The 11,789-nt window shown below is 36.8% G+C and overlaps 1 protein-coding gene across 2 annotated transcripts; it reads right to left on the bottom strand.

The window, feature by feature from the left end:
- Nucleotides 1-8,970: 8,970 nt before the first annotated feature.
- LOC131981966 (hepatitis A virus cellular receptor 1 homolog) lies at nucleotides 8,971-11,467 on the bottom strand. Of its 2 annotated transcripts, XM_059346509.1 has the most exons (6): nucleotides 11,116-11,464; nucleotides 10,074-10,412; nucleotides 9,941-9,997; nucleotides 9,747-9,820; nucleotides 9,369-9,462; nucleotides 8,971-9,212 (listed from the first exon to the last, which is right to left on the bottom strand). In XM_059346509.1, the coding sequence occupies exons 1-6, from the start codon at nucleotides 11,156-11,158 to the stop codon at nucleotides 9,136-9,138; spliced, it is 684 nt and encodes a 227-aa protein (XP_059202492.1). In that variant the 5' UTR covers nucleotides 11,159-11,464; the 3' UTR covers nucleotides 8,971-9,135. The 2 variants fall into 2 exon arrangements, with proteins under 2 accessions (XP_059202492.1, XP_059202494.1); XM_059346511.1 differs by lacking the exon at nucleotides 9,369-9,462 and having other exon boundaries at nucleotides 11,116-11,467.
- Between the last annotated feature and the right edge of the window lie 322 nt (nucleotides 11,468-11,789).

Raw genomic sequence — 11,789 nt, 5'->3', positions numbered from 1 at the left:
GGGACATAGGGGACCAGAAGATCAGCGATATAAATAGGGGCAAGGCCATTTAGAGCTTTAAACGTGAGTAAAAGATTTTTAAAATCAATTCTGAATAAAATGGGTAGCCAGTGCAAAGCTGCTAAAACTGGAGTTATGTGGTGGTATTTTTTGGTTCCTGTTTAGCTTGACTGATACAGGAACGCTCTATTAAAGCACAAACTGTGAAAGTGACAGTGAGATAAAACTGCAACAAAAGGAAACATGCAGACTTGCCACAATTTAAATTTTTCTCACGTCAGTAGTGAAGTTCCTGTAAACAGAATCAAAATCACAGCAACATACTGACTAAGAAAAAATATCTTCCCTTTTTGATTTCCTGGATTTTGCTAACATTGCTAAACTAATTCATAGAAAATAATAAACAGCCAAAACAGGAACAAAATCAGTTTTTTTAGAGTGACTCTTATAAAAAAAAAATTAAAAAAAATCACATGAAACCAGAACTGGAACAGAAACAGAAAAAGAGCAACTTTTTTGCTGAAATGTAAGAATATGGAGAGTAATTCTGATTTAAAAGCTCAAAACAAGCTCAAAATGAAAGAAAAAAAACCCCTTTCTTTTTTTGTTTTGGATGTTTGAATTGAAAAATATAAAATTTAAATCAGTTTTGATCAGTGTTTGACTACAACAGCTCATTGTTCTCACAGATATATACACTAAACTGTGAACATTGATCGACTGTTTTGAGTGAATCTTCTTAAATATTTTGACAATAAAGTTTGAAATCCAGTAGGTGGCATTGTGTCCACAAGTATAAACCATCCATAAGCTTTGGTGGTGCTTGCTCATGCTGCAAGATTAAACCTGCCACTGAGAAACAGAAAGAAAAGCAAAAAAAGGGAATTAATTAATCCTCTGAATATTTTTTGCATCTTCTGAGCCTCACATGCCACATTTGCCCTTTCGGAGTAAAAGCAGGAGCAAGCTGCTGCTGAGAATTTGGTTCTTTCTACTTCACACTGATTAAATAATGAGAGTTCAAAAGGTTTCACTTTAAAGCTGAGAACACAAATAAAGTTAAAAAAAAACGTCACCACAGACACAGTTCCGTATTCAAGCTTTCAGACTTTCAGAGCTGTTCTCAGCAGGTTGAGATGAAGCCTTCGGCAGAAATCTTGTCACTGATATGAAAGATCAGACTCTTAAAGAGCAGCTGTGTCACCAGACAAAACATGCATATTGTGCTATTCTGCAAAACTGCGTTACATTCATTCAAGTTTCAATGTTCAATTACAACTGTTTTTTTTAGTCCATGGAGCCAAAGAATTGGCAAAAAAAGCTTGGAGTTCCCTTCTAACTGTTCTTTGTTTGCTTCAGGTGTAACATGTGATTGGGATTTGGAGTTCTGGGTCCAAGGAATGGATGGATATATTTGGGGTTGTGATTTTTAGTTACCATTTTTTTATTTTAGTTGTTTACCCACGTGCGATTTTATATAAGCATTTTTATAGGTATGTGAATGTTTGTTTTGTGATTTATTTTTGTAATCATGTGCACATATCTACCTTTTCTTTACAATAAAATACTTTTTTTATTAGAAAAAAAACAGTTTTTTCCTACAATGTCTTTGCACTGCTGTTAGTAAAAACCTTGAGACACTGTCCCTAAAATCCACAAACCAAGTCTGAAACCTTGGTGTGCTGATGGACTCGGAGCTTACCTTTAACAGACAAATCAAATCAATCACCAAAACAGCTTTCTATCAACTAAAGAACATCCAGAGTTAAGGGCTTCACAAACAGACCAGGAGAAGCTCATACATGCTTTCATCTCCAGTAGACTCGACTACTGTAATGGTGTTCGGGCTGGACTCCCCCAAAAGAGCAATAAAAAGCTCATTCAAAGACTTCAAAAGATCAAAGCACATTACTCCAGTTCTAAAGTCTTTCCACTGGCTCCCTGTCAGCTATAGGTGTGAATCAACAATATATCACAACCCCAAATACACCCTTTTATTTGTCTTTTTTACCTCTAACTCTGTTTTGGATTGAGTTTTTATTACTATTTTATGGTTTTACTGTTTTTAGTATTTTATTGTTTCCATTGTTTTTATTTATACCTATTTGAGTATGATTTTATTCTATTTTAATAACTGTACAGCACTTTGGTCAATTGAGGTTGTTTTTAAATGTGCTCTATAAATAAACTTTGACTTGACTTGACTTGACTCATGTGTGTGTGGATGTGTGTCATATGTGGCTTGAGCATGGCACAAAGGTCGGCATCCTCGATTTTGAAGATTTTTCAAAATATCATTATTTACGTAGGACATGTTGCGGCATTGCACTGTTTCTGATCTGGTCAGTAACCCAATTCGCTCTGGATTTCCACGCCTGACTCATCTCACCTGTAAGTCTATTTAGCAATGCTATCTTTCGGAGTTTTAACATGCGCTACAAGGTTCGATTTTCCAATAATATTCTAATAGTTTCCAATGAATATTAATGTTCAATGTTTATGTGCTGGATGGTGTGCGTACCTTATGAAAAGTAAGTGTTTTATGGAGTTGCAGACATTGTAGTGGTCTGCATGTAATGTGCAAATTCGGTATATTCTTGATTAGCATGCTAAGCGGAGATTTAGCTTTATTCACTTCTTATGTTGCATCTCCCACTACACGAATACATACTTCCTACAGGCACTGCACTAGTTTTAGCAAACACAAGGTTTCCAAAGTGCTGCACAACAATAAATAGATAACACAATAAAAGCACAATAAAAAGAGATGAAGGGGGCGTCCCGGTGGCTCACACTGGTAGAGCGCTTACCACATGGCCATGTGCTTGCTGCAGCGGACCTGGGTTCGAATCTGGCCTGAGGTCCCTTTGCTGCATGTCTTTCCCTCTGTCTCCCCCTTTCTATCTGTCTCTATCTAATAAAGCAATAAAAATGCCAAAAAAATAATCTTTAAAAAAAAAAAAAAAGAGATGAAGTAAACAATAGAACAGTAAAATAGAATAAGATGAAATAAAATAAAATAAGATAAAATAAAAATAAATAAAATGTACTGCCTGCATAAAATAAGATATGCATACACATGAAAAAACATAAAATCATAAATTCAACACTCTACGTTGTGTTAAAAGCCAAAGAGAAGAGGTGGGTTTTAAGAAGAGATTTAAAATGAGACAGTGAGGAGGCCTGTCGAATGTGCAGCGGCAATTCGTTCCAAAGTTTTGGAGCTGCGATGGCAAACGCTCGTTCCCCTCTGAGCTTCAGAACTACTACAACATAGAAATACAAATAGGTGAGTTTTTTGGAGAGAAGGATGAATCTGACTGAGAACGTACCATTAGCAAAGCAAGTTAACAGCTAACCAAGCGTTAGCTAACGAGTTTGGAAAGCAAGGTGCATTCGTACCTCACATGCACTGTGAGGGACACTAATTTTGTCAGGCTAAAGATAAGCTTCAAACTAAACATACTTACCTGAAAATCACTTCCAGCATCTTACAGTACTACCAAATGCTGAGCAAGACAAATTAGGTGACCGATGTTTTACAATTTACTTAAATGACGTGAAAGCACGCTATGGAAAAGCAAAATACCAATTTAACAGCTTTCTAAATGTAGTAAATGAAGTAAACAATAGAACAGTAAAATAGAATAAGATGAAATAAAATAAAATAGAAGAAGATAAAATAAAAATAAATAAAATGTACTGCCTGCATAAAATAAAATATGCATACACATATGTATACACATAAAAAACATAAAATCATGAAATCAACACTCTACGTGGTGTTAAAAGCCAAAGAGAAGAGGTGGGTTTGTCTAATGTGCAGCGGCAATTCCTTCCAAAGTTTTGGAGCTGCGATGGCAAACGCTCGTTCCCCTCTGAGCTTCAGCCGAGCTCTTGACCCTGTCAGGAGCAGCTGGTCAGCTGACCTGAGAGGCCGGTTGGGAGAGTACACTGTAATAAATTATTCTGTAGTCATTTCATTTTACTTAATATATTTGATAAAATGTATTAAATATAAATGCGTCCTTGATTTTGGCAGTTGTTTAAGTAACTTTAAAATAAAAATGTTTGAGAAAGAATGTACTTATTTTGATCACATTAAGTATAATCTTTAATTCTAAATCAAGAGGATTTTGAATGAATCCAACACAATAGAATTAGTCCATTTTTAATTGACAGGCACTTCCTGTTAAGTTGTTATTAACTCAACTTGTAACCTAGTTAGATTTAATAAATAATATTGCGTGCAATCTGTTGCCTCAATTTTATTGAGTAGCTATAGTTCATCTTTTTTACAGTGTAGGGGTGTAGCAGCTCAGAGAGGTATATAAGTAAAGCTGCCTTGCTTGTAGCTACTTTAGTCATGGCAAATAAACTAGTGTTATGTTATGGTTAAAGTTAGGTAACTGAAATGCTTGGTCAAGTTTAGGAAATGATCGTAGTTCTGCTAAAAAAAAAACATATTTAACTGGAATCAGATTGGGTAAAATCCTCCACATCCACTGTACTGAATGTTATTTATACTCTGCAAAATCATCCAGTAAGAACTGTATTCCTAAAATAAACAGAAGAAGGAAGGCCCACTCACTTTAATAATCCCTTGCGCATTTATAGAAAATAAAGTCGAGGATTATGTTTATGGCAAAGAAGAAATAGCTGCCACCCTGCCAATGTTCCCCACTCCCAGGAAGGCTTTGAATTTCTGCTGCAATGAAAATAAACCTTATCTTGATGAACTGGGTCAATTATAGCGCACAATCCTATGCATGGGTTATAAATATGTAGTATAATCAAATATATATTTTATGTTAAAAACTGCAGTACTGCTTTGCACTTTTTCTTTTTCTATTCCAGCTGTAACCCTGTCCCACATACGTGCACAATACACTAAGTTGATCACATATTTAAAAATTTGGGAAGTTAGTTGATTTATTTTATGTTATCAAAGCAAAACTCAGTGTTCTTTAAGAGAAAATGTTACTGAAGGAGGCCAGGAAACATATGTGCCATAAATATACACTATAATCTCCTACAGCCTTATCTTAATCCCAGATGTCTACATCATCAGTCAGTTAGAGAGTTAGAGCAGCTGTATTTCTCCGTCAACCAGCCAAGTCACAGGAGATCTCTGTCAAGACTCATATCTATTCATGACAGTAGAGAATGCTTCACATATGGATGTTGCGACAAAGAAACTTACATTTTTTTTAAATTGTATGTTTCACACACATCTGAAGCATCTCAGTTTTTAGCTGGGCACCCGAGATTAGTGTCACCAATTCAGTATCCAACCAAAAGTGAAATGTGTTTTTCCAATTCCTGAGTTATAGTGTTGAATAACGACCAAAAAAGGGTTTTCACAGAACATTCAGATGTCACAGTGATTTTGACCGTTGACCTTTTGGATATAAAATGACATCACTTCATCATTTTGTCAATGAGATAAATGTGAAATTTTGTCACAGTTGGCTTATGAATTAGAGTTATAGCCAGTAGTGTTTTTTATCGGGTCACAGTGAACTTTTGCCACCCATATCTAATCAGTTCAGCTTTTAGTCTCAGTGGATGTTTGCGCCAAGTTTCTTAAACAAAAACAAAACAAAAATACATATAATGGAATCTGCTTCTTTTTATGCCTTGATATGAAAACACTGCTGATTAAACAATTGACACACGATATTTAGAGTTGCCGAAAATCATTAAAAGCTGCCAGCCAGCCAGCCAGCCAGCAAGCCAGCCAGACAGACAGACAGACAGACAGACAGACAGACAGAGCATAGTGATAACGACACTGAAAGATCAACAGAATTGTGCTCTTACCAGCATTATAATGACATTATTTCATCAGATCAATGTATTTGAAGTCGGAGGTCACTAACATCTAACATCACTAATGTCCAAGACGAGAAGAGAAGAGATGTCAGTATTGTTATAAATATCCTCTGGGTGGGGAAAAATTGCCCTTTAAAGCCATTTGAGCAGGTCACATGCTAAAATCTCCACATAAAACCTATGAAGTACCTGAGGGAAAGCTTGTGGTGGCAGCAGCTGCAGTGAATTGATGGGATTGTTTTCGTTGCTTACCCAGTTTGTGCTCAAGATAAATCATGTTGGCTGTGATGGGCCTGCCACCATCAAACACAGGACTCCCTTCCTTCACCTCAGGTTTCCAGTATAAAGGGGTTTCAAGGTGCTTAAACAGAGAATGGATAAAAAACAATGGTTAAAATAAACAAAGATATCTCCAACAACTCCATCTAACATCAACAAATTCCAGTAAGATTTGCTCAAAGTTGCATTTTGAAGTATTTGCAGAACATACTGTGTCGTACTGTGCTTTTAATTATCATTTCTTCAGAGGTTACAGTTTGTGTGCCTCTCACCTGGCACCGCAGTCAGCTCGTGTGTGATCATTCAATCAGCGGGTATTTCTGCTCAACAGCTGCACATCCCTGAGTTGTTTTCTGTTGAAAAAGCTAATTGACGTAATAGGCTTTCTCATCTACTGATATAATCAGAAGCAGAGTCTCACAGGTGCAATGACTACACTCAGATTTCTTCGGCTTCTCCATACCTGTATTTGGAAATAAGAAGATTTTTTAAAAATACAGTAGCTTTAATTGTCATTGTTTGGTATCAGACACACAATAGGTTTACCAAAAATGTATCCATTATATCTTAATATTTTAATACAAGTTTTAAGCACTTTTAGTCAGATACTAATTGCACCAATGTGCTAATCAGAGAGATACAGGAGGTCTCTTATACTAGCTGCTATAAGGTTTTGTAATTCACAAAAATACCTTTGCACTTACGTCTGTCTTGATTTTTTAAAATTAATTTTCAAAATATCATTATTTACGCAGGACTATTGAGGCATTGCACTGTTTCCAATCGGACGCCTTTTAGGGGAGCTCCGCCCCATTGTGTGATAGGCCTACACCTGGTCAGTAACAAAATTCACTCTGGATTTCCACACCTGACTCATCTCATCTGTCTATTTAGCCTACCTATGTTTCGGAGTTTTAAAGTGCGCTTCAAGGTTCAATTTGGGTTCAAGGTGTGGTACCTTATTAAAAGTAAGTGTTTTATGGAGTTGCAGACGTTGTAGTGTTCTGCATGTAATGTGCAAATTCTGTTATTCGCGATTAGCTTGCTAAGCAGAGATTAAGTTTTATTCACTTATGTTGCATCTCCCACTATACGAATAAATACTTTTTACGGGCACTGCACTGCACTGGACACAACTTCCTCTTTGATCACTCCCACAAATGTGATTGGTACAACAAAGTACTACAACATAGAAATACAAATAGGTGAGTTTTTTGGAGAGAAGGATGAATCTGACTGAGAACGTACCATTAGCAAAGCAAGTTAACAGCTAACACTAGCCTTAGCTAACAAGTTTGGAAAGCAAGGTGCATTCGTACCTCACATGCACTGTGAGGGACACTAATTTTGTCAAGCTAAAGATAAGCTTCAAACTAAATATACTTACCTGAAAATCACTTCCAGCATCTTACAGTACTACCAAATGCTGAGCAAGACAAATTAGGTGACCGATGTTTTACAATTTACTTAAATGACGTGAAAGCACACTATGGAAAGCAAAATACCAATTTAACAGCTTTCTAAATGTAAACAGTGCCAATCATTGCCATGCTTCTATCCTGATTAATAGGTCGCCATAAAGCATACCCTGCTTTATCATCTATTTTACTTTAAATGGGACTGTAATTTAGATAATAAATAGCATGCTCTATTAGAGAAGACTCAAAATTAGCAAATTAGTCCACAAACCCATTGGGAAAATGTCTCAAGTAAATTAATCAAGTGAGGAGTAAGGTCTTTTGTCCGTACAATTTGGAACAGCTGGACTTCTCTTCTTATCAAGTGGAGTTGCCCCCTGCTGGCCATCAGAAAGAATGCAAGGTTAAGGCACTTGCATTTGCTTTACTTTTTTTTTAAACCAACCATGCCACCTTATTTTATACAGCCAATATAGTTCTACACCAGCTGAATGGAAATAAATAATAGAAAAAGAGGGAATAACATGTATTTTTGCTCATACAGTCTAATATTATGAACCTTTTTTTTCCATGCATCATTACAAAAAGTTGCATACAGCATCTGCAACTTAAAAACAAATGCAAAGTTGGCACAAGGTTCATCTCACAAGTCATGAAACAAAGTTGCTGCGAACACAGTCAGACTTTTATTTTGTTTACTTTGCCAATCAAATTCTAAGAAAAACTGTGTTTTAGTGTTTGAGTGACTCCTCATCATAATGTAAAAGAATTTGTATGAGAGATAAAAATAAACTGAAACAAAGACCAGATTTCTTTCACCTCACAGAGAATTTTAATCCAGTGTTTTATGTGATCATGAGCCATTCTTCTTATCCTTTCTGCATTTTCCTTATAGGGGTTGCCACAGGAGATTATCTTCTTCCAATACCCTGTCTCCTGTCTTCCTCACACCAATCACCTGCATGTCCTCCCTCAATGCATCCATAAACCTCCTCCTGATTTATTTAATCATACCATGGACATAAAAGTGCTCAAAATGTAATTTGTGTGGACCTGAGAGTTAAGATTGAGCACAGTGTGGATTGGGAATCAAGCACTTCAATAAAACAAACTTTTTTTTCTTTATTATATTTATTTATTATTGTATTACAGATAATACATCAGACTTTAAATCATATAAAGAAGAAACAAACATTTAAGTGTACAGCAGATTCATGATTGAATATTGAGATTTATTCACTTCTCTAACATTTTGATAGTTATGCATCAAGTCCAATAGGTGGCATTGTGTCCACAACTATAAACCATTCACAATCCTTTAAGGGCTGTGAGATACATTTTGCTATGAAAAACAGACAAATACCAAATTGATTAATCTGCCGGATGTTTTTGCAGCTGCTCAGCGACAGAAGACGCTAATTTGTCTTTTTTCAGAGCACTCTGAGAGTAGTGGGACCCCATAAGCTGCGGAATGGGTTCAAAGGGTTTCCCTGTAAAGCTGAGAAAGAGGAAAGCGCATGGCAAGCAGACACATTCAGCTAGCAGTTCCTTATAGAGTCCTTCATCCTCATAATATTGACCATCACTCTGGCACCAGGGTGCTTCATATCGCTTCATAAATGTTCTCAGCTGCTAAGGTGTTGAGACGTGGAAGTTCTCTCCGTTGAAGAAATCTTCTTCCTGGTTCGAAGACATGCAGACATTACATTCAGTTCTCACTCTATAAAAAGAAGACCTGCTTGGTGACTTCAACATCTCAAAAGACGCCCACATTTAATGTGTAAAATTAGCTTGAATGGCACATGAGTCACAAACTATAATCCATTCCACACTTACGGAAAACAAAGACGAGGATTATGATTATGGTGGAGGAGAAAACAGCCGCCACCCTGCCAACGTTCCCCACTTCCAGAAAGCCTTTGAATTTTTCCTGCAATGAAAATCAACCTTATCTTGAGGGACTGGGTCAATTATAATTGGCACATAGTTTGAAACATGTTCCATAAATAGACAGTATATTAAAAAATATGGTACATTATGCAAAGCGTCACACATGAAGTTAATTCTTTTTCACTAAACATACACTGGGAAAGACACACATTTACAATTTAGAAGTTATAAATAAATAAAAATGTAAGTATAGTGTTGTCTGGTTACATTCTGTATTGGGAATATTTTTTAAAACAATATAAAAAAATAAAAACAGTACCATACCTCGGTTGAAATTCCAATTATTTCCAATATGTCACCAACTGTGTCATTCTCAGACAGAGATGTCGTCAATATCTCTGGGCAAAATAAAGTTTATGCTTAAAATGAACTACATAAATTACATTATATTTTATCCGTGAATTCAAAACACTGTAAATTGTTTAACATTATTCATTTATTCACAGGTGACTGCTCACCTTGTCTGCCATCAGTAGTGAGCGTCCAGTCCGGGGTAACAGTTGGTTCCACAGGGGCTGGCGAAGACAAAATATGTTAAGGCTGCATAACAGAGCTCTCATAATCAACCTGGATGGTTTTCATGAGCATTACCTTCCTCCATGAAAAGACGTGTGTTGACCTTTTTGTCATTGAACCACCCCGGGACCTCGAGCCTGCAGCCGTACACACCGGCATCGCTCAGCTGAGCGTCCCGAATGGTCAGCGACACATCTCCGTCTGTCCCCCGGCCCAGCAGCTGGTACCTGGGGGACTCCTTGAAGAGAACAGCCCCATCCTGTGAGGAGAGGATGGTGTTGGAGCATTTGGATGCGGGAACCATCGCTCGTCCCCAACAGAAGCTGAGGACGCCGTGAGCTTTGGCGTCATACCTGCAGGGCAAAGTGACATTGTGCCCGAAGAAGCCAATGACTTTGAAGGTGCTGGAAGACGCTGTGGAGGACAGGAACTGATTTACAGGTGCATCTCAATGAATTAGAATAACATAGAACAGTTTATGTCAGTAATTCAATAAAAAAAAACAACACACAGAATGAAACATTTCATGTCTTAATTAATATAATTTCTTCTAATTAGAATGATTATGGCTTATATTTAATGAAGACTTAAAATATATTGTCTCAAAAAACTGAAAAGTATGTCCATCTACAGTCATGGAAAAAATTATCAGATCACCCTTTTTCTTCAATTTATTGTTAATTTTAATGTCTGGCACAACTAAAGGTTCATTTGTTTGTACAAATATAATGATAACAAAAACAAGAGCTTGATATCAGCTCTTAAATTAAACTCTTATGAGCTATTTTTGGTGTTATCATTATATTTGTCCAAACAAATGTACCTTTAGTTGTACCAGGCATTACAATGAACAAGAAAGTGAAGAAAACAAGGGTGGTATAATAATTTTTTCCATGACTGTATATGCGCTCAATACTTGGTTGGGCTATTTGACTTCAACGACTGGAAATCGACTTTTCCATGATATTCTAATGTATTGAGATGCACCTGTAAATGGACACAATGGGGACTGCCGCTGAAATAAATGTGAAGCCCACGAATGCTTCCACACATGCTCTAACACCCACAGACACACTACAAATACAAGAAAACAAAAAAGTGCAGAATATCGACTCACCTTGGGTCAGGACTGAGAGGAACAAATAACAAAGACCACGCATGTGTGTAGGCTATAGTACAATAATGTTCCGAAGAGAGGATGAGATGGATTTCTCTCCCCACACACACAAACACTGGGATGGATTTTACCATGCACTGAAGTTTCATCTTCCCGTTTTGAGAATAAGGAAGGAAACAGATACTAGTCACGTCTACATCTGAGCTTGGATCCTTGTGATATGCAAAGAGCTCACATCCTATCTGCTGTAAAACCACGATTGAATCATCGTTGTGCATATGAACTCTCACCTGTAGCAAGAAATGTGAACATATTCTATAAACACAATATGCAACTCTGCATTTTATTCAGTGTGGAAAGTTCGAAAGAAGCCAAAGGAAGATGACACACTTAAACAGGAAATATTGTGGCTGAGTAAGTGTCGTATACTGACACAAGCACTTCTCATAAGCCTACTTTTCTTGTCTGTTTATAGCTTGTGTGGTCTGCGAGCAAGTGGATTATGTCATTCTTTGGTTCTCTAATTCTTTTTGCACAGCTCAGCTTTTGGATTGAAGCCCCCCAATTGTCCTCAGGGGTCATTAAAGTTTCGTCAGCAGTAACTAGTGATAATCGAGGGAGCAAAGTGAAGATTGTTTTCATAATTTAGCTGTGATGAGTTGTTCTACGGATGA

The sequence above is a fragment of the Centropristis striata genome, chromosome 12 (assembly GCF_030273125.1).
Source record: "Centropristis striata isolate RG_2023a ecotype Rhode Island chromosome 12, C.striata_1.0, whole genome shotgun sequence".
Classification (NCBI taxonomy): domain Eukaryota; kingdom Metazoa; phylum Chordata; class Actinopteri; order Perciformes; family Serranidae; genus Centropristis; species Centropristis striata.
Note: the sequence above shows the minus strand (reverse complement) of the source record. Positions and strands in the feature narration are given on the sequence as shown.

What these genes read in the sequence shown, in the direction of transcription:
- LOC131981966 (XM_059346509.1), bottom strand. Translation starts at nt 11,158, where the DNA reads ATGCGTGGTCTTTGTTATTTGTTCCTCTCAGTCCTGACCCAAG. An exon ending in CCTCTCAGTCCTGACCCAAG is followed by an intron (nt 10,413 to 11,115) that starts GTGAGTCGATAT and finishes TGTCCTCCACAG; the next exon opens with CGTCTTCCAGCACCTTCAAA. An exon ending in ACGTCTTTTCATGGAGGAAG is followed by an intron (nt 9,998 to 10,073) that starts GTAATGCTCATG and finishes TGTCTTCGCCAG; the next exon opens with CCCCTGTGGAACCAACTGTT.